The sequence below is a fragment of the Mustela nigripes genome, chromosome 3 (assembly GCF_022355385.1).
Source record: "Mustela nigripes isolate SB6536 chromosome 3, MUSNIG.SB6536, whole genome shotgun sequence".
NCBI lineage: Eukaryota > Metazoa > Chordata > Mammalia > Carnivora > Mustelidae > Mustela > Mustela nigripes.
In genome coordinates, this window is record NC_081559.1 from 39,299,703 (window position 1) to 39,320,682 (window position 20,980).

The following is a 20,980-nucleotide window of genomic DNA, read 5'->3' on the forward strand; positions in this document are numbered from 1 at the left end:
CTAGGTTTACTGATTTGAGTGATGTCAAATTCTTTTTCTTTCCTAACTTGTCATTGAATTCTCTATTTTTGAATTATCTCCTTTGGGTCAGGCATGATAACTGACTTTTGTGACAAGGCAGAAATGCACAGAGGAGAGCTGGGTTTTATGATTGTATCATAATTTAAAGACCAACTGTGGCTTTCCTCTTCCCTGAGGGAATCTTTTTGGAGATTTCTGGCCTAGCCAGTTGAATTTTTTTTCTTTTACTGTCAAAGAAAAGTAACCTTCAAACTTCTTATAATGAAAGAGTGATCAGATGAATGAATAGATGTGACAAGAGTCAAAACATGGCAAGAGTTGAAAGAAAATTTCATTATATATATTAAGAAATTGGGAATCAAGTTTCCAAAAAATGTTATTAAAAGGCACAATTTTACTCCGAAAAATTAACTACTGTCTACAAGTTTTTCTGTTTCCGCATGAAGTCACTTTTTTAAAAACTCGGTAATATATTTTTAGAATCTTTAGAATGCCTATTTTACTTTGATTTTCTGGGTGAGTATAATATTCATTGTCTGGGGATGGTTATGTTAATTGAAATCTGTGGAGTGAAAATGTCTTGGGAAAGATTTCTTTCAGTAATTTTTTCTGCCTTGTGTAAGATAAAGATCCCTTATTAAAGGATCTTTGTGTAGTCTGATTCGAATGGTAATCTGGCTTGTTGAAGCCGGGCATCTATCTTGAAACTTAAAGGTTAAACTCAGAAAAATGTTAGACCTCTCAAAATTAAACCCATAGAGAAACTGCTAGAGAAATCCATAGAAATCAAATGCCATAGAAATCAGAGTACGGACATATGACTTATGTGACAAACTCACTAAGTGGGTTAGTATCTAGACTCTTCTCATATTTGCTTTACTCTTTTTTTAATTAAAAATATTTGTCATATTATTTAATGCTTCATTCTTAGTGTTCATATAAATATCCATCAGTTGTGTGCTTTCTATACTGATTTCAAGCCTCAAAATGGAGAATTAAGGGCTTCTGTTTTTTATGAGAACATTTAAAAACGCTTATTTACATTTAATTTTGTTTTTTCCATTTCATCATTCTCTGTGGTTTCACATGGAGTGCAGTAACATACTCTGCTGAGTTTTATCCCCTCTGAACATACTGATCCATGTGATGTACCCTTATGAAGCAGCTTAGTACTTGTGGTATTCAGGGCCTCTGGGTGAGAGCGGATAAACAGGTAGGTACATCAGAAAAATGGGGAGTAGAGATGGCATTCATCTTGGGCATATTGAGGAGCTGACAGCCACTCTGGCAGTACTGGATTGGTCGTCTCCATAAGGTTGTCTGTGCAGCTGGAAAATGAATATTATTTTTCAAACTACCTTGTGAGTGACCATTGCTGTGAAGCTTCTGAATGTGCATTTTTCCCTTAGGAAAGAAAAACGAGAAGAGAAAAATCTGCTATTTCCCATTCTTCCCTCCAGTGATTTAGCAGAACTTTTCTATTTTCTTCAGGTAATTAAACCAGAGAGCAATGACAAAGAAACAGAAGGTGCCTATGAATTAGATCTCCCCGAGGAGCTCTGTGGAAGCCATCTCCTGCAGCAGCCCGTGAAAGGCTATAATGACAGTCCTGATGTCATTATAGAGGCTCAGTTTGAAGACAGCGACCCAGAAGATGGACATGGCAGCACACAGAATGTTCTAGTTGATGGTGTCAAGAAACCCTCAGTTTGTGTTCATGACAAAGGTGAGTGCTGGGTTGCTGTCTGACATTTTTACTAACCTGATTAAGGATTGGGATTCTTTTTGTGCTACAGACTTAATCACACAGTGCTGTTGGGACCTTCCCAACCTCTAACCAGTGGCAGCTGTTAGGAAGGGGGGATCTTTGACCCTTTCTGGCTGCTGGCTCTCAGGAGGGGTGGGAGATGCTGCTGGTGGCTCCTGGGGCCAGTAGGTGCTCTTTGTCCTTCCCTAATAGATCTTGAGTTGTGTTGATAGCTGACCTTGACATTTCCTGTGATGAGCGCAATCCACCCCTGTAGCTGACAGGAACAGAATTAAGCTGATCTTTCAAATCCAAAAAAGCTCTTCACTTTACCCTGGATTTTGCTTTAATTCAGTACATTTTAAAAGTATTTTCCATCATAGGTGGCGGGAATGGATCACCTTAAATTTGACAAGTAGATTATCTTTACAATGTGTTTCGATTTTAAACCTTGAAAAAAGGCCAGTCTTACTGTCTCTGATCAGATCTAAGCTATGTGTCCTCTGGATGCAGAAGAAAACAGGTACAAACACATGGGCAATGAGCTACGACCAAGGGCCCTAGCTGACCACGCACGGGAAAACCAAAGTAGCAGTAAAAATTGGAATATTTTAATGTACAGATTGCTAAGAAGTTTTAAGTGCAGGGAGTATATTTTCCAGCCAAATAGAGTTTTATCTATACTCTGACATGGAAATGATTGACCTAGGTTGGCTGGCTAGATTATGAGCTTTTTCAATCAGGAAGAGGTTTCTGATACTATCCCCTTGAAAGACTAGAAGAAATGCCAGAAGATGACTAAAAGAGGTTGTCCTGTGGACACACTGTGATAGGGACGGGTGGGCATGCCTCACTGACATCCTGAAGTAAGCTGGAGGTGATTTCAGCAAGTGACTGCATATGGATCCCTCTGTTTCTTCACTGCTGATGAGGTAGTGACCTGGGGTGCTGAGCATCTTCTGAAAACATGGGTCACTTTTTGGTGCCAAGTACTCCTCATTCAGAAGGAATTTCCAACTGTGAAATTCTTTTCGAATGAAGAGACTACTGCTTCAGTCAGTGGTCCTCCAGGTACGCTGACCTGAGGCACTCAGGTTCCTTTTGTTTTGTGGCCTGCTTAACTAGTGATTTCACTGTTCCAGGCTCGGCCAATATCAGTTGAATGTTATTCCTTGAAATTTCATTCCTCTCTTGTTTTCTCTTTCTTCTTTTAAAAGCAGTGGGATATGTGACCCTCTTCTGAGAGTGTGTTTATATTATCATGGCGTCACTATTGTGAATCATGTCTTCTCTGTGAGAAGAGAGGGAAAGAACCAGGACCCTATGTAGACAGATCCTCTTCAACAAGATCTTGCAGGACAAAGGGAGGGAGATCTCACAGAACAAAACCAGGCAAAGGAGCACTTTAAAACTTACTTAGTATTTGGCCCAAAACTGCTTCATGGAAACCTAGCTCTGGTGTTCGGACTTAACGGACTTCAGGAACTTCTGTTCCCCTGGGCTCCCAAACCGAAGGGATTAGATTCCCTGATTTCTTGTTAGTGGTTGGTACCAACACAAGGGCAAGAAAATATTGATGGATGGGAGGGATGACAGAATTGATACTAGAGTGGATACTGATAATCTGCTTTGCTCTTTGCTTTTTGGGAAATTTTGATGCCAGACCTGCTCTTGGTTTGTTCTCTGTTGTAATTCCCCTCCTTCTCTCTTACAAGTGAATATCATCGAATCCCTTGCATGTCCGCTGTATGCGTGTTTTTTTCTTACTCTTTTTATGGTCTCCCTATTTTACTGTTGTTTATATTCCTTCCTTACTAGGCCTGACTGAGGGAACAGCCTTAGTCCTTTCCTCAGTTTGCGGTACAAATTTCTCTTTCCTGCTAGCCTCTAAATAGAGAGTTTATGAAACCACATGGCTGTTTCTCATTTCTTGCCCTCTTGATATTTAGGAAAATGGCAATTTGTTCTTTTAAAAACTATGGTGTTTTTAGGATATTTCAACCACTTCTCTTCTCTGGATGATACAAAATCTGGTTACAGTTAGGATGTTGGTACTTTTTGCACCATTTAAGGTTTTGAAATTTGTTATTGAAACAAACCATAACCTTAAGAACATCATAAACTTTTCCTAAGACTTCTAGAAAGGTTCTTTGCTTTGTGTCGTATTTGCAAATAGTTATTAATCCTAGTGGTGTTCCAGTAGGATTTCACACTGGTGTTCCAATGAGTGTTTTTATTTATTTTTGTTTCAATATCATGTTTTACCTAAAGCAAACCTTACTTTTTGCATGTGTACGCATTATGTATCTCTCTTTGCCCAGGAAACATTCCTGTTTATCCCATAACTATGTTTCTCTGGTAAGTGAACAGGTAACCGAGGGTCTGCAACCAGTACCTGTTGTTACGTTAAGAGAAAAGTTTCTCTGGGCACCTGAGGCCTAGCCAGTAGTTTCTTCTAGGAAGACAGCCTGGATCTGTGCCATCCTCAGCCCCTGAGAGAGAGTGGGCCCAAGACCCAGGTCCCTTTCGCAGGCCCAGCCCCGCAGGTTCCTGAGGCCGAGCTTTTGCCATAGTCCAGGCAGCAGTGCTGTTGTCAACACAGAAGCCTGCCATCTGGGTAGAGATTGGGGACGGCCCAAATCAGTTTTTTTGGTGTCAGAAAATTTGGTTATTGGTTACCTGGTTAACAAACGCTCCAGAGGATGAAAATCATGATGGTGACATGGTACTGAATGTGGCTCTCCTCTTTCATCATCAGGAAATTTAGGAGCATTTTTTGGCCTCTGAATCTTGGGGATCAAGACCTCCTGAGGTTGTGATGTACATTTCCTGTTCTCTGTCCTAGCTAGGTCTGCCAGAGATCTTGTTCAGTTTTTGGATCTGGAGACAAGCTTCCACTAGGACCCTGATGACAATGGAGTCCGGGACCCTTTCACTTTCCCTTCTGTCTCCTGGCCGCCTCTGGCTCTTCTCTGAAGGAAGAATCTGTGTGAAATCTAACTGCTTCTTCTGAGGCCTGCCTGGGTCAGCTCCAGGATGAGGATGAGACTTTTTCTCTCACTTAAGGTTATCTCCTTCCGTGACGGTCCTGCTCAGTGTCCGTGTTTATGTTCTCTTCCCTTGGATGAAAATTGACTGCATTTCCCTTTGGCTAAGAAAAGCAGACCCATATGATTTTTCTCTTGTGATACTTCTAGGCTACTTAAATCCCAAGAACACTTTCTCCTGACCATTGTTTCTTAGAGCTCAATTTCTTCTGTTTCCAGATTCTGAAATCAAATTTTCCCTAAATGGTGATTAGTACAAGAAGAGAGTTATGTTTGCTTCAGAAATTATATTAAACATTAAATACATAGGAATTTCCTATCAACCACAGTTTTTGGAAAAATGTTTTGAAATGTCATTTAAAAAAAAGTAAAGCCACTCACTTCCCACTCTGGAATCCCATCATTTATAAAGCAACACGCTCAAATGTCAATGACTGTAAAGTTGGGAAACCTGAAAACACATCAACGAATGAATTCAGGTTCCAGCAGAACATGGTGCTTTATAGCTTCTGGCTTATTTTTCATAGTTCCCGATATTTTCAGAAAAATTAAAATAAATTTGGTCCCTCAAAAAAAGAAAAGGTAAAGCCATGTCCAGACCTTTGTGAGTAGGGGGCAGTGGAATTTTGATTTCCATGTCCTTTTAGACTGAGTGGCCAATGCAGTCACATCAGGTGTGATTCAGGTAGAGGTATTTGGTCAGGACTTATGGTGTCTAAGGCCCAGAGCCTGTGCTAGACTGGCCATTTCTCCCTGTGAAATCCCCCAAAGAAATACATGCACAAAGGACAAAGCAAGGCAGAGGAACAGTTCTTTATTGACTGAGGCTTTGACCTAAGCCAGAATGATGACGTCAGTTCAGCTTCCACTAGGAAGCCTGAGGCTTCTTACATCTTCTCATTCTTGCCAACAGCTAGAATAATCTAGCTTTCTCATTTTTGTATTCTAGTTTAAGTTCTGTAAATTGCCTAGCATTTTCCCATTGTTCTATCAGGGTTACTGTTCTCAGGTTTGTAGGAATTTCTTATCTATTCTCTATAATAATCCCATTTCCATTTTTGGAATTAGAAATCTCTTCTCCCATTCTGGCAGTTAGTCATTTTCACATTACCATTGTCTGCGGTGTCTTTTATCGAACAAAAGCCCTTAGTTTTTTAATGTGATAAAAATTAGTCATATACTTTACGGGTTTTTAAGTTTTTCTCTATTCTTAGTTCAAATAGGTATTCTCCCATGTAATCTTTTGTTAATGCTACAGTTTTGCCTTTTGCTTAACCTTACAGTGCGTATTCTTTTTTGATTGAGATTATTATCTGGTTTCTCTCTAAATCTATTTCTGATGTTGAACCATCTAAAAATTTAAGGGTAGCCTCAAAAAAAGAGTTATTTATTTATTTTGGGAGAGCAAGAGAGTGCACAGTGGAAGGAAGGACAGAAGGAAAATTTACTGACCATGGAGCTGGATGCAGGGCTCAATCTGAGCCCTGCAGTCATGATCTGAGCTGAAATCAAGAGTTGGGTGCTTTACTGACTGCTTCACCCAGGTGCCCCAACAATTGGGGAAATTTAAATTTGGACTATATATTAGATGACATTTTGGAATTACTGTTAATTTTCTTATATGTAATAATGGTATTGAAGATATATAAGAGAATATCCTTGTTCTTAGGGAATTATTAACCAAAGTGCTTGGGGTGAAGTATCTTGATGTCTTTAACTTACTCTTATATGGGTTAGAAAAGCAAAAGAAAACTGTGTGTGTGCACATGTGTGCATCCCATGGGGGAGAAAGCTGATATAATAAGAGAAAGCAGATATAATAAAATGTTAACACCTAGTAACTTAACAGTTACTTAACTTAACTTAACATTTGTAATATCACTCTTTCAACTTCTTAGTAGACTTAAAAAACCAGTCAGCAAAACAAAGAGGCAACCCATGGAATGGGAGAAGATATTTGCAAATGACAGTACAGACAAAAAAGGTTGTTATCCAGGATCTATAAAGAACTTCTCAAACTCAACACACATAAAACAGATAATCATATAAAAAAATGGGCAGAAGATAGGAACAGACACTTCTCCAATGAAGACATACAAATGGCTATCAGACACATGAAAAAATGTTCATCATCACTAGCCCTCAGGGAGATTCAAATTAAAACCACATTGAGATACCACCCTACACCAGTTAGAATGGCCAAAATTAGCAAGGCAGGAAACAACATGTGTTGGAGAGGATGTGGAGAAAGGGGAACCCTCTTACACTGTTGGTGGGAATGCAAGTTGGTGCAGCCACTTTGGAAAACAGTGTGGAGATTCCTCAAGAAATTAAAAATAGATCTTCCCTATGGCCCTGCCATTGCACTACTGGGTATTTACCCCAAAGATACAGATGTAGTGAAAAGAAGGGCCATCTTTACCCCCACTGTTTATAGCAACAATGGCCACGGTTGCCAAACTGTGGAAAGAACCAAGATGCCCTTCAACGGATGAATGGATAAGGAAGATGTGGTCCGTATACACTATGGAGTATTATGCCTCTGTCAGAAAGGATGAATATCCAACTTTTGTAGCAACATGGATGGGACTGGAAGAGATTATGCTGAGTGAAATAGGTCAAGCAGAGAGGGTCAATTATCATATGGTTTCACTTACTTGTGGAGCATAACAAATAACATGGAGGAAGGACATGGGGAGATGGAGAGGAGAAGGGACTTGAGGGAAATTGGAAGGGGAGGTGAACCATGAGAGACTATGGACTCTGGATTCAGAGTCCAGAGTGCTCACCATTTCACCATGGAACCGCAGACTATGGACTCTGAAAAACAATCTGAGGGTCTTGAAGGGGCGGGGGGGTGGGAGGTTGGGGAACAAGGTGGTGGGTATTAGGGAAGGCACGTATTGCATGGAGCACTGGGTGTGGTGCAAAAACAATGAATAGTGTTATGCTGAAAAGAAATAAAAAAAAAAAAACATTTAAAAAAATCTTTAAAAAAATGGGCAAAAAATACCCATGTATTACTGAAAAGGAAGAATTGTCATGTTCTACAGCTTAAGCATGTGGTTGAAGAGCTGGCATTGATCTGCCCCAGGCTTTGGCTCCAAGGTATTCTAGAGTATGAAGTCTTTACTGCTTATTGTTAAAAACTAACATAGTTAGATCCACTATTTTCATTTGGGTGTTTTTCCTAGTAATTAATTTTATTCAGAGAATTACAATTTTATTTTCCATTACAAATACTAGTAATTGCTCAAAGTTTCAGTAAAGAAAATCTTAGATTTTAATTTATTTGAATAAGAGTAGATTAAGAATGGGGTGCCTGGGTGGCTCAGTGGGTTAAACCTCTGCCTTCAGCTCAGGTCATGATCTCAGGGTCCTGGGATCGAGTCCACGTTGGGCTCTCTGCTCAGCAGGGAGCCTGCTTCCTCCTCTCTCTCTCTCTGCTTGCCTCTCTGCCTACTTGTGATCTCTCTCTCAAATAAATAAATAAAATCTTAAAAAAAAAAGAGTAGATTCAGAAAGATCCTTGGAAAAATTAATGAAACCTTTAAATATTTTTGCAAAAATAATTGTTCTTATGAATGTACTATAAATGTCAAACAGAATGAGACTATAGCATATAATTTTTTAAAAATTATGTAAAAATAGAAAAAGTAATAAAATTATGTTAAAATCCTGTTGTTCTAGTAATCTTTGTTCTACATAGTATATGCTCCCATCGATGACCCCAAATTTGTAACATGTTTTTATTTTTATAAAATAAAGGTAATTTTTCCCACCATGATCTATAAAATTTGGTTTCTACTTTTTCCCTTTTTATTTTATTTTTTTAAAGATTTTATTTATTTATTTGACAGAGACAACAGCGTGAGAGGGAATACAAGCAGGGGAAGTGGGAGAGGGAGAAGCAAGCTTCCAGCTGAGCAGGGAGCCCCATCCCAGGACCTGGGATCATGACCTGAGCTGAAGGCAGAGGCTTAATGACTGAGCCATCCAGTACCCCTGGTTCCCACTTTAAAGTAAATTTACTCAGGTTAATTTACCTGGGTGGCTCAGTCGATTAAGCGTCTGATTTAGGTTTGGTCATGATCTTAATGTCCTGGGATTCAGCCTCTCCTCAGGCTCCTGCTTAGTGGGGAGTCTGCTTACCCTCTCCTTCTGCCTCCCCCGCGTGTGTGCTCTCTCAAATAAATAAATAAAATCTTTTAAAAGATTATTGAAGACTCCAAATTGCTTTTGTGCATGTGAGTTATATCTATGAACATTTCTTTTAAAATTAAAACTAAGAAAACTTGAAAGTATTATTGCAAAATAAGTATACTTATTTCTGGTTGTGTTTCTGTGTACATTTAAGGAAAATTTCAGATTTCAAAATGATTTCTTCAGTGTTAATGAAATTATAGTAGATACAATCACAGTTGGAATACTGAGAAAAAAGTGGAATTAACCTCTAAAATGTACTCAATTATATTTTAAATCTAATATCTTAGAAAATTCTAGAAAACACAAGAATATATAAGCACACATTCAATTAGTCAGTAGAGCAGGGGTCAGCAAAGGTATTCTGTAGAGGGCCATACAGTAAACACTTTCAGTGTTGTCGGCCACACACACAGACATAATACGAATGGACATGGGAGATTTGGCCTGCTGGCCAGCTTAGTTTGCTAATCCCTACTTTACACCCATGAGAGAGTAAGAGTGAAAACAACAAATAACATCTTAGAATTATTTTGAGAAGAGTCTTAATCTTATGGTTCCACCAACAGGGTCTCAAACCATGCGTGGAGAGCCACTGGTTTAAACTGTTGGAACTGATAGTTGCTGAACAGGATTTTAGTGTGTTTTAATTATTTTTTACTATTAGGAAATTCAACAGTTAGTTTCTTGCTTTAAGTGGTTATTGGATTGTTTTTCCCCCCTTTTTTGGTCCTGTGGGGTGCTAATTATAATAATGCAGGCTAAAATATATCACCTCAATCCCTTTCTCAGCTGTGGGGTGTTTTGGGGGGATGGTTTGTGCCCTGTTTCACTGTTTTGACGGTAGCCTGGTCTATGTACATCTTAATTTATCCAGCCTATTCACATGTGAATTATAAATCCTCTTAATATGCCTAATAGTTTGTATGTATCATTATCTTGCACATTTTTAGAAAAAAACTTGAGTATTTTGTGGGTTTTTTTTTTTTTATATAAAGTCTTTTTTTTTTAAAGATTTTATTTATTTATTTGACAGAGATCACAAGTAGGCAGAGAGGCAGGCAGAGAGAGAGAGCGAGAAGCAGGCTCTCTGTTGAGCAGAGAAGCCCGATGTGGGGCTCGATCCTAGGACCCTGGGATCATGACCTGAGCCGAAGGCAGAGGCTTTAACCCACTGAGCCACCCAGGTGCCCCTATTTTGTGGTTTTTGATACTAATTTGAAAGGAAAATTTTTTCTATCATTTTCCTTCAGGTAATTATTGATATATTAAAAAAAACCTGTTGTTGGGGCGCCTGGGTGGCTCAGTGGTTTAAAGACTTTACCTTTGACTCAGGTCATGATCCCAGGGTCCTGGGATTGAGCCCCACATCGGGTTCTCTGCTCTGCAGGGAGCCTGCTTCCTTCTCTCTCTCTGCCTGCCTCTCTGCCTACTTGTGATCTCTGTCTGTCAAATAAATAAATAAAACCTTAAAAAAAACCCAACAACCTGTTGGGGTTGTTTTAGTGTATACTTTAAACTGGAAACCTTAATGAGTGCTCTTATTATTTCTAATAATCTTTTAGTTGCTTGTTTTGATTTTGCACCTTTGAATTTGCACCTTCCCTTCCTAATTTTGTGCTGCTTACTTATTGCCTAATTTCACTGGCCATTGTTTTAAGAACTATATTACATAATAGTGGTGATTGCCGTCTTCTGGACTTTAATGGAAATGCTTTCAGTAATAAACTCTCAAGTACAGTGCTGGTTGTTGGCTTGAGACCAAGTTAACCAACTGTCCTCTTTCTTTTTTACTAAAAGTTTCTACTGGAAATGGATGTTGACTTTTTTCTTTTTCAAGTGCCTTTGAGCTTCTTTCAAGATACTGTTTTTCCCTTTGGCTTATTTACATGGTAACATAAAACACTGAATAAATCTTGCATCCCTTATGTGACCATGCCCCTCATCTGGTCATGGTATATAGCATGTTTTCACATGTGACTCAATTCTGTTTGGTGATAATTTATTTGTAATTTTAGGGGCTTTGTGTAAAATGTGAGATTGGTGTGTGGTTTCTTTTTATTGTGCTCTTTTTGTTGTTTTGGTATTAATTTCTATTAACTTGATAGGAAGAATTGGGGAGCCTTTTTCTTAGTGCTTTGGGGCAGTTAAAACAGCATTGAGAATGATCAAATTTTCTCAATGATTGAAGCATTTAAAGAACTCATACTTGAAACATGGTCTAGGGTTTCTTTAGCTGTACCTTCCTCCATTACCAATGACCATTGTTTTCTGTAGGAATTTTTTTCCTTTTCTTGCATTGATTTAGATAGTTCATGTTTTCCAGAAAAATCATATATTTTAACCACATATTCTAATATATTGGAATAGAGTTGTACAGAATCTTTTCAGTTGTTTAATTTTGTCTGGATCTGTTATAACCTCTTTTAATTTTCCCCTCATTTTGAAATTGCTAGTCCCCTATTTTTTTAAAAAAAGATTGTATTTATTTATTTGAGAGAGAGAGGGAGATCAGGAGCAGGGAGAAGGGTTGCAGGGAGCCCGATGTGGGACTTGATCCCAGGACCGGGAGTCACAACCTGAGCCGGAGGCAGACGCTTAACCAACTGGGCCACCCAGGTGCCCTGTTTGATTTTTAATAGAAGTTTATTTTTTAGTGTTTTTATTTATTATAAGTAATTTCTATTTTTATCCTTTCTTTCTTTTTTTTTTTTTTAAAGATTTTATTTATTTATTTGACAGATAGAGATCACAAGTAGGCAGATAGGCAGGCAGAGAGAGAGGAGGAAGCAGGCTCCCTGCTGAGCAGAGAGCCCGACTCGGGGCTCGATCCCGGAACCCCGAGATCATGACCTGAGCCAAAGGCAGAGGCTTAATCCACTGAGCCACCCAGATGCCCCTTATCCTTTATTTCTAAGAACTCTCTTTTAGACATGTTAAATCTGAGGTGACCATGTGTAGTTGGAATGCAAGTTGAAGTTGATGAGAGAAGTTTGGGGTGGAAATATAGTTTAAAGGGTCATTCATTCGTCAGTTAGTTTCTCTCTAAGACTTTTTTAAAGGGACTGTTACATAGAGGGACCTTCCCATTCTCTTCTAACCCTGGGTTCCCCTTCTTGAAAGCCAATAAATATTATTTATCAAATTGTCCCCTGACCTAGAGTCTCTGTAATCAATAGAAGCTCTTGTGGGTTAAAAAAAATTGTGTGTGTGTGTGGTAAAATACATAGCATAAAATTTGCCATTTTAACCAGTTTTACGTATACAGTTCAGTTGTATTAATTGCATTCATGATTTTGTGCGACTGTTACTACTGTCCATCCCATAACTTTTCATCACCCTAAATAGAACTCTAGAACTGTTGAGCTGTGACCTTATTTCATCCATTGCAGCCTTTGATAACCACTAATCTACTTCCTTTTTATAAATTTGTCTGTTGTAGATACTTCGTAAAAGTGGAATCATACAGTACTTTCCCTTTGTGTCTGTCCTATTTCATTAAGCATGTTTTCACAGTTCACTTGTGTTGTAGCTTGTATCAGCATGTCATTCCTTTTTGTGACCAAATAGTATTACATTGTGTGTACCACATTTTGTTCATTTGTGGACGCATGAGGTTTCTACTTTTTGGCTATTGAATAGTGACTAATGCTGAAATGAACACTGGTGCACAAGCATCTTCATCCCTGTGTGCCATTCATTTGAACATATACCTAGGAGTAGAATTGCTAGGTCATCTGGTAATTCTCTATTTAGCTATTTGAGAAATGTGAGGTTTTTGAAAGGATTTTTTTGTTATGAAATGCATGGTTACTAGAAGGGTTAACAAAAACAAAAAATCATGATGAATTATAGGAAATCTTGAAGTAATAATAATTACATCTGTTCTTTATTGAAATATAACTGGAGCTTGCCCAGTTCTTTTTTTTTTTTTTTTAAGATTTTATTTATTTTTTGAGAGAGAGAGAGAGAGAGCATGAGAGGAGAGAAGGTCAGAGGGAAAAGCAGACTCCCCATGGAGCTGGGAGCCCGATGCAGGACTTGATCTGGGGACTCTGGGATCATAACCCGAGCTGAGGGGAGTCGCCCAATCAACTGAGCCACCCAGGCACCCTTGGCCAGTTCTTTCATCAGCATGTCCTTTTTACTTCCTCTTCCCAGTTAGTATCATGGAATCACTCCTACCTACATGCCTGGTTTCTCTTTGGCGCCTCAGCAGGCCTAGGGGGCTTGGGTTTCAGAATATTACAAGTAATTTATTTTATAATCTGTACTCTGCCCCAGTCTATCTCTTCCTTATAGCACCTGGAATAGGAAAGCCTGTCAGCTTTCTTGCCCTTTTAACACAAAACTATTGCAATAGAAATTTAAATAAAAGGAAATAATCTATAATAAACTTTGTTCATGCTTTTATATGAAAATAGGAGTTTCCATGACTCTAGCATGCCCTTCTCAGTGGAGGTGAGTGAAGACTTGAAGGTCTCTAGAGTCCCCTTCCGCATGGTTCTTCTAGCACCCTTTTCAGTATGGTGCCCCTCATTCTCTTGCTTGCTGTCCACTTCTAACTTTATTCTTGGCTCCCTGGATTATTTAATAATCCACTTTTCTTGGGCTTACTGGTCATGAAAAGGGAAGATAAACAGCTTTTTGCGATGGTGTCATTTTTCTCCTTATTTCTTATCCCTTGTTCATTAGATTTCTGTTACCTTTGAATCACTCTCTTCCCAGTGCATCCACTCATCCCCTTCTCTGGTACTTTCTAGGTCAGGCCATTCCATACTAGTAACAAGTGTTGGATCTGTTTATAGTTACATTGTCATTGAAGTTGTAGAATTCTGGACCTGCATGGGGCCTACAAGATTCATGTGCTGTTCTTGACATGTGATAGTCTACCCCTAGGGTCTTTTGGTGGAGCACTTCACATTAATCATAAATATTTCATAGCACTGAATGAAAATAGTAAATTTGCTTTCAGTAAGACTGTGAGATCAGCTTCACTTTTGTTAGAAATGATACAAGCCTACTATGGTAACAGTGACTTTCCCCACTAATCAGAAGCTCTAATTAACAGCTATATGTTTTTGATTAAAACAACAGCAGCAACAGAATAGCAGATTAATTTTCAATGCAGTTAAGTTACTAAAAATACTTCCAAGTGTGAGATCCTGGGCAAAAATTAATTTTTAAAAATGTGCTATAAAAAATCTGTTGTGATTAAAAGGTTAGAAACAACTGATCTAGTTCATTCCTTTTGTTTTACAGACGAGGAAACTGAGGCTCAGAGAAGTTACTTGGCTTGTCCAGTGTTCCACAGGAAGTTAGTGAGTTCATAAAAGAAAAATACCTTGTATTTACAGTAACAACAGACAATTTCTACATATGCATCATATTATTTAAAGAGCAAATCGTACCAGATCCATTGAATTTCTTACTATAAGAATATATTAGGCATTGTTTATTGCCCTCCCAATGTCTGTTTCACCTTTTCCCTTCCCATATGTGCCTAGATTTTCATCTGCTCCTTCCCCAGATCTTTGTACTTCAGGTGAAGTTGACCCCAGCTGCCAAGCTGAGTCTTGGTTGCCTTGTACCAGTTGCTTGGTATGCTTGCTTACCTTATGCCAACTGAACTTTCTGAAGAATTAGAAGTGTTCTGATCTGTACTGTCCAAAACCGTAGCCACCAGCCACCTGTGGTTGTTGAGTGTTTGACATAGGGCTATTGTGACCGAGAAACTGAATTTTTAATTGTATTTAACTTAAATTAATTTTACTTTAAACAACTATGTATGATTCGTGGCTACTGTATTAGACATTGTAGCTTCGTATCATTTCCTCTCCCCATAGGCATATGACCTTAGCAGTCTAATTGGGGTGATTCCTGCGCAGAGTTCTGGGTTGTAAGTAGTTTCCTGATGGATATCAACAGGAAACATTTATCTCTAATTGCTCCTGACAGCTGTTCTATGACTTGCTATTAGTGTTGTGAATAGAAGAATGGAGAACAGGAAAAAATCTGGGCCCCTCCCGCCATTAGTGGGTCGTAGATCCACTGACCCTGAAGCCTGCCTGCCTTTCCTCTGGACTTCCAGGCACATGAGCTACTGAGTCACTTTTAATATATATAAGCTGGTTTGTGTTGAATGTCTTGTCATTTCAACCAAGAATATCCAAGCAAATACGGAGGGCATTACATGCCAGTGTTACGCTCTTTGCTGCAAAAGAAAGATGATCAAAGAGTAAAAATCTAGATGCTTGTTCTTCAGGTGAACTTAGTCTATGAGAGGAGTTACAGTAACAGTTACGTGTTCTGGGTCTTGCCTGGGAATGGAAATTGCCTTCCCTAAGGTGGGAAGTATAGTCTGCCCCTGTCCTCAGGGCCTTGGTTAGACCATGAGTAGACTCCTGGCCCAAAAATCTTCAACACATTGACTGGCCAGTGACCAGTGAGATTTTTTTTTTCTCCACAGCTTAAGGACTCTGGGGCTAAAAATGTGATATGGAATGATGTCTGGAGACACTTGGAAACAGAGGCTACTAGTAATCAAGACAGTGCACATGGAGAAGAGGAACAGATTTGCAGAGAGAGGGAAGGGTCCATTCAGAGGGGGAAGGGCAGAAGGTGAAAGGAGGAGGGAAGATGAGGGAGAGGAAAAGAAAAAAAGTTTATTCTCTGGGCCATGAAGGATGAGTCTGGTTTGCCAGGTGAAGAAGGGTAAAAAATACTCTTGGTACAAACAGGGGCACAGAAGTGGATGATAAGTATTCACATCCTACAGTGTGAATAGAGCACTTCCCAGTGAGAAGTCTACAGAGGATGCTGGGAAAATAGGCACTGGTGGGGTTTTGCCCAGTTATCTGTGGCCATGAAGAGGCTGTGGTAGTGGGAGTCATGCAAGGTTGTTAAGGAAAGGAGACTTTTAGGAAGAGGGGAGAAATTGGGGCATGGCATGGGACTAGTTAAGACTAGAGGCACTTGAAGACCTGAGTGGTGGCAGCTGGAATACAGAAGAAGAGATTGGTTACCAAGATATTTCAGAACTAGAATTGGCAGGATTGGATGATAGATCAGATATGGGACTTGAAGCAGAGGAGCATTCACGAATGAGAGTAACTTGATATCTAGTTTAGTAACTGCATGAGTATTTACATTCTTAAATGAGAAAAAAACAAGATCAGTGGTGAGAGGGACTATGAATTCAGCTTTTGATCACATGTTGAATTTGAGTTATGTGAGGGTCATTCAGTTTATGACATCTAGTAGGCATCTGGAAGTAGAACTGTAGACTCAGAGGAGGGATGGTGAGAATTACAGATCTGAACAATGTCATCAGTTGGAGCTGTGGGAAATTGATGAGGTTATCAAGTAGCTGGCCCACAATTGGAATTTACCCAGAAGTAGTCATTGTCTTATAAAACCAAGGCACAAACTGGTAAATAAGAAAAACCCAGGGGCAGAATTGGGGGTTGGGAAGTAGCTGATAAAGATTTTGAGAGTTTTGTAGAAGACCTAACAGAAAAGTATATGGAACTAAGAGGGAAGTGATGAGTATTTTCAAGAAATAAAGGGATACTTCTCTTTCCTTAGCAGGTATCGAATGATTAAGATGATTTTCATTTAAAAAGACTAATTCTCACAATTATTTAAAATCAACCTTTAGTCAAGGAGGCTCTCTCTCTCTTTTTTGCATTGAATTGAAAGAGAAAAGTTCAATTTGTTATTCATTGAACTGAGAAACTGAAAATCAGCTGTAGATGGGGACAGTTTTCATCTCCATTTCCCTCTACCTGGGACTTGGCATGATTGTCTGTGAAGTTTTCTGTTCTTTAGATTCTAAGAAGGGAAGGCTCAGTCAAGTCCATCTTCCCTAGTCATCCCTTTGCCCAAGCATCGTATTTAACTTGCTACCTAAGGTTTCCGATATTTTTTTTCTTCTGGTAGAGACCCTTTCATTGACACTACAGAGGATTACTTGCCTACAGGTCCATCTTCCTGGCATTGATTTCCCCTTTGGGTCACTCTAAATAATGTCCTTTCTTTCCTGAGAATTACCAACTAGGTTTTTCTAAGTCATGCAGTAACATGTCAGGGAATCTTTACTTAATAGAGCAGTGGTGACTGCAACCTTTTGAGATTTACAAAAAGCTGTTGAAGATTCTAACTAACCCTATGGGAAAACAAAACAAAATTGGGTCATGTGGCTCTGGATGGGGAGAGAGAACTGACAGCTGTCCTACTCTGGGTATAGAATGTCCACCATTAAGGGCAGATCTTATTTAACATTTTATAGGAGAAAATTGTGCCTGGTTTTCAGATATTGCTTAAAAAGAAAAAAATTCAAACATGAATGAGTCACCCCATCCGTGTAAGTGGAAGCAGCCACCCACCCTTGCATACCCTTTCACTAGCCCTAGAGTGAAAACTCAGCTACACAGTGAAGTCTCTCATCTCTGCTCCCAGTTAGCTGATCCCTCTTTGCCCAGTCCCCTCAACTCTGATTCATTTGCTTGAGCCAGAAGCCACAATAACTTATGAACTTGGTGGGCATGGCCTAGGCTCTGACACTGTTTTTGACCCTCCTATTTCAAAGCATCTTTAGTAGCAGGTGGGCTTACTCTGGTACACTGGGACCAGGATCCAAACCTGTCTAGTGAGGCCTGTTTGCATCTCTTACCAGGGAAGGAGGGATCCAACAAAATCTGGCAACACTCATAGTAGGGAGAAAAAGGTCCTGAACAAGAGCTTTTCCTAGTCATTCTTGTCTCCTACTGCTTCATTTTCCTTTTTATAAACACACACACACACACACCCCTTCATCATAAATACTGGTCTCAACTTCTTCATAGATTCTTTCATAAATCAAATGAGGTAATGGAAGGGAAAGTATCTCACAAAGGTGAAAGCATAGCATCCCTTTATAGGCATTTCCAAGTCTTTTTTTTTTTTTTTTTTTAAGACTGTTGCCTCTTGGAACAATACTTGTCCAATGAATCTTCCTGTGGAAGTTCTCAGACCACATCTGTGATGAGCTCTGATAGCTCTCTTTGGCAGTTCGTGCCCACTAGGGCTCTCCTGCCTGCCTCTCCAACTTATGTTCTGACACCTACCCATCCAGACTTTAGATCCAGCCAAGCTGGGCTTCGTTGAGTAGGAATATCACTCCTAAACCCTCCTTGTGCTTTTCTGCCTTCGAGCATCTGAGCCGCCTCTTTTCTGCCATGAATGCTGCCTAATTACTCATCTCCTGTGAAAATCATCCCTTTGGTCTTCAAATGACAGTTGTCATTTTACATGTGTATTAATTATCTATTGCAGTGTAACAAACTGCCACAAACTTAGTGGCTTAAAGTAACACTTGCATTTTTTGTGGGTCAGCATAGCATAAAAAGAAGTATATATTTGGCCTCTGCCCCCAGTTTTTGACTCAGAGCTCCTAAAACCCTGGGAATTTCCTTAGCGATAGAGGTCCTAGGAATATCTTTTGTTCTAATGTTTGGTCTGACCCTGGTTCGTGACACAGAGCTCCTAAAACCCCTGTAATTTCCTGAATGGTGGGGGTGATGGGAATGTCTTACATAGCTCCTAAATCCCTTGGCACTTGCCGAGTGATTGGAGCATCTATTGTTCTATGAAGCAGCTCCATGTGTGGACCCCTGCATAGCTTCAGGATGGAGGCTGGCTATCTAGAAAACCAAACCATGATTAGAAACTTGACATTTTCAGCCCCACCTGCCATCCCCCAAGGAGGGGAGAAGGGCTGAAGATTGAGTACCAGTTGATCATGCCTATGTGATGAAGCCCTCAGAAGAGTTTCAGAACAGCAGGGTTTGGGCTGGTGAGTGGAAGAGTGGGGCACTCCACTGCGCAGGAACAAGAGCTCCTGCATTTGGGATCCTTCAGGACCTTGCCCTATATAGCTCTTCATCCCGACTGTTCATATGTATCCTTTATTAAGTTTTTTGCACTAAACCAGTAAGTGTACATCCAGTGTTGCCATGAGTTCTGTAAGCCATTACAGCAAATTATTGAACCTGAGGAGGGGGATTATGGGAACTCCTCTCCCCAATACGTAGCCAACTCAGAAGTGTGGGTAACCTCAAAACCCACTATGTACATTTGGTGTCTGAAGTTGGGGGCAGTCTCATGGGATTGACCCCTTAACCGTGAGGTCTGTGCTAAGCCTAGGTAGGTAAGCATCAGAATTGAATTAAATTGTAGGACAGCCAGAGAATTAGGGAGTTGCTTGGTGCAGAAAACCCATGCATTTGGTGTCCAAGGTGTTGTGAGGAAACAAGGCTCTCCTTGAGTCAGGAATCTGGGCATGGCTTGGATCTGTCCTCTGCTTCAGAGTTTCTCGCAAGGCTGTAATCAAGGTGTCACTCATCTGAAGGCTACGCTTATGTGGTTATTGGCTGTATTAGATTCCTTGTGGGCTCTTGGGCTGAGGCCAGAGGCCGCCCTCAGCTGCTTGCTGCATGGGCCTCTCTCTGTGGCAGCTGTCTTCACTGGATCCAGTAATGGAGAGAGTCTGCTAACAGGGTGGGAGATATGTCTTATGTAATCTAATCACAGAAGTGACATTCCTTCATCTTGGCCATATTCTGTTAGAAGCAAGACACGGGCCCTTCCCATACTCAAAGGGAGGGGGTTTTCCAAGGGTGTGAGCCCAGAAGGTTTAAGGATCAGTGGGGGGCCATCTTAGACACTGCTCATCGAAAGAGGTTTCCTCATTTTTTTTTTTTTTCAGCTAAATATGTGATCTTTCTCTTCTGGGACTCTTCTTCATAGCTACTTTTTTTTTTTTTCAGTTCATATTCCATCACAGATCTTATTATGGTTTAATATTTTCTTTTCTTCCCTCACATAAGTGTTTTTGCTCATCTTTCATCCACTTGCAACTCTGAGAACAGAGTCTTGTATTCATCAAAAGTCTCCCATTTTTTCCTTCTTTGAAGCTAGAGAAGGACCAGAGTTGCTGTCTTGCCTAGCACCAGAGTCCTTTCTGTCCACAGCAGCCACATATGAGCCATTATAAAACCTTCAGATTCGCCAGTTGGGCATCAAAAGCAGTGACTCACTCATGTCTGTATAACCTGGCTGGAGTGACCCACACAAGTCTGATTTGCATTTAGAGTTAGAGCTTGTTACCTTATTAAAGAGAAACAATTTTCCATCAGAGATGCTTTACGCATTAGCTGTTTTCAAGTGGTGCATTGTTCTGTTTCCAAGGGGGCCCGGTGGATCTCAGATAATGATGCAGTCTATAAAAATCAACTTCTTCAAACTGTCTGTTTTCTTTTGCCTCTTAATGATCACTTTGTGGTCCTGCTTTTTTAGGTCATAGCAAGTGAACTGATAAAAAAGACTGGCTCTTGGAAGGGCAGCATTTTAATTCTGTCCCCTTTTCCCAACAGTGGGCTGGACCTATTCATTCCTATTGGAGATGTTCAGTAGGGTATGCTTTAAGAGGCTGGTACATAAGAGAAAGAGGATATAGGTTTGATATATGTGGAATTAAAGACTCAGAACACAACAAAACTCATCTAATCTAGCTTCCCATGCTTTGAGACCAGTCTCCACTCAACCCTCCAAGATGGCTTAGCACCTTTTTCATTTGAAGTTTTTTTTTTTAATCAACATACCATGTATTATTTGTTTCAGGGGTACAGGTTTGTGAATCATCAGTCTTACACAATTCACAGCACTCATGATAGCACATACCCTCCCCAGTGTCCATCCACCAACCACCCCATCCCTCCCACCCTCCAGTCTCTTATGCTTTGTCTCCCTCTCTGGTTTCGTCTTGTTTCATTTTTCTGTCCCTTCCCCTATGATCCTCTGTCTTACTTCTCAAATTCCTCATATCAGGGAGAACATGTAATTGTCTTTCTCTTATTGACTTATTTTGCTTAGCATAATACCCTCTAGTTCCATCCATGTCATTTCAAATGGCAAGATTTCA

At 39.9% G+C, this 20,980-nt stretch overlaps 1 protein-coding gene across 2 annotated transcripts in view; it reads left to right on the top strand.

The window, feature by feature from the left end:
* The window catches only part of DIS3L2 (DIS3 like 3'-5' exoribonuclease 2), a 365,013-nt gene that overhangs the window by 132,805 nt on the left and 211,228 nt on the right, over positions 1-20,980 (top strand). For both annotated transcript variants that reach the window (XM_059393719.1, XM_059393720.1), the window contains exon 6: positions 1,513-1,747. In XM_059393719.1, coding sequence (XP_059249702.1) covers positions 1,513-1,747 — 235 coding nt within the window. The remainder of the gene's footprint in view (positions 1-1,512; positions 1,748-20,980) is intronic.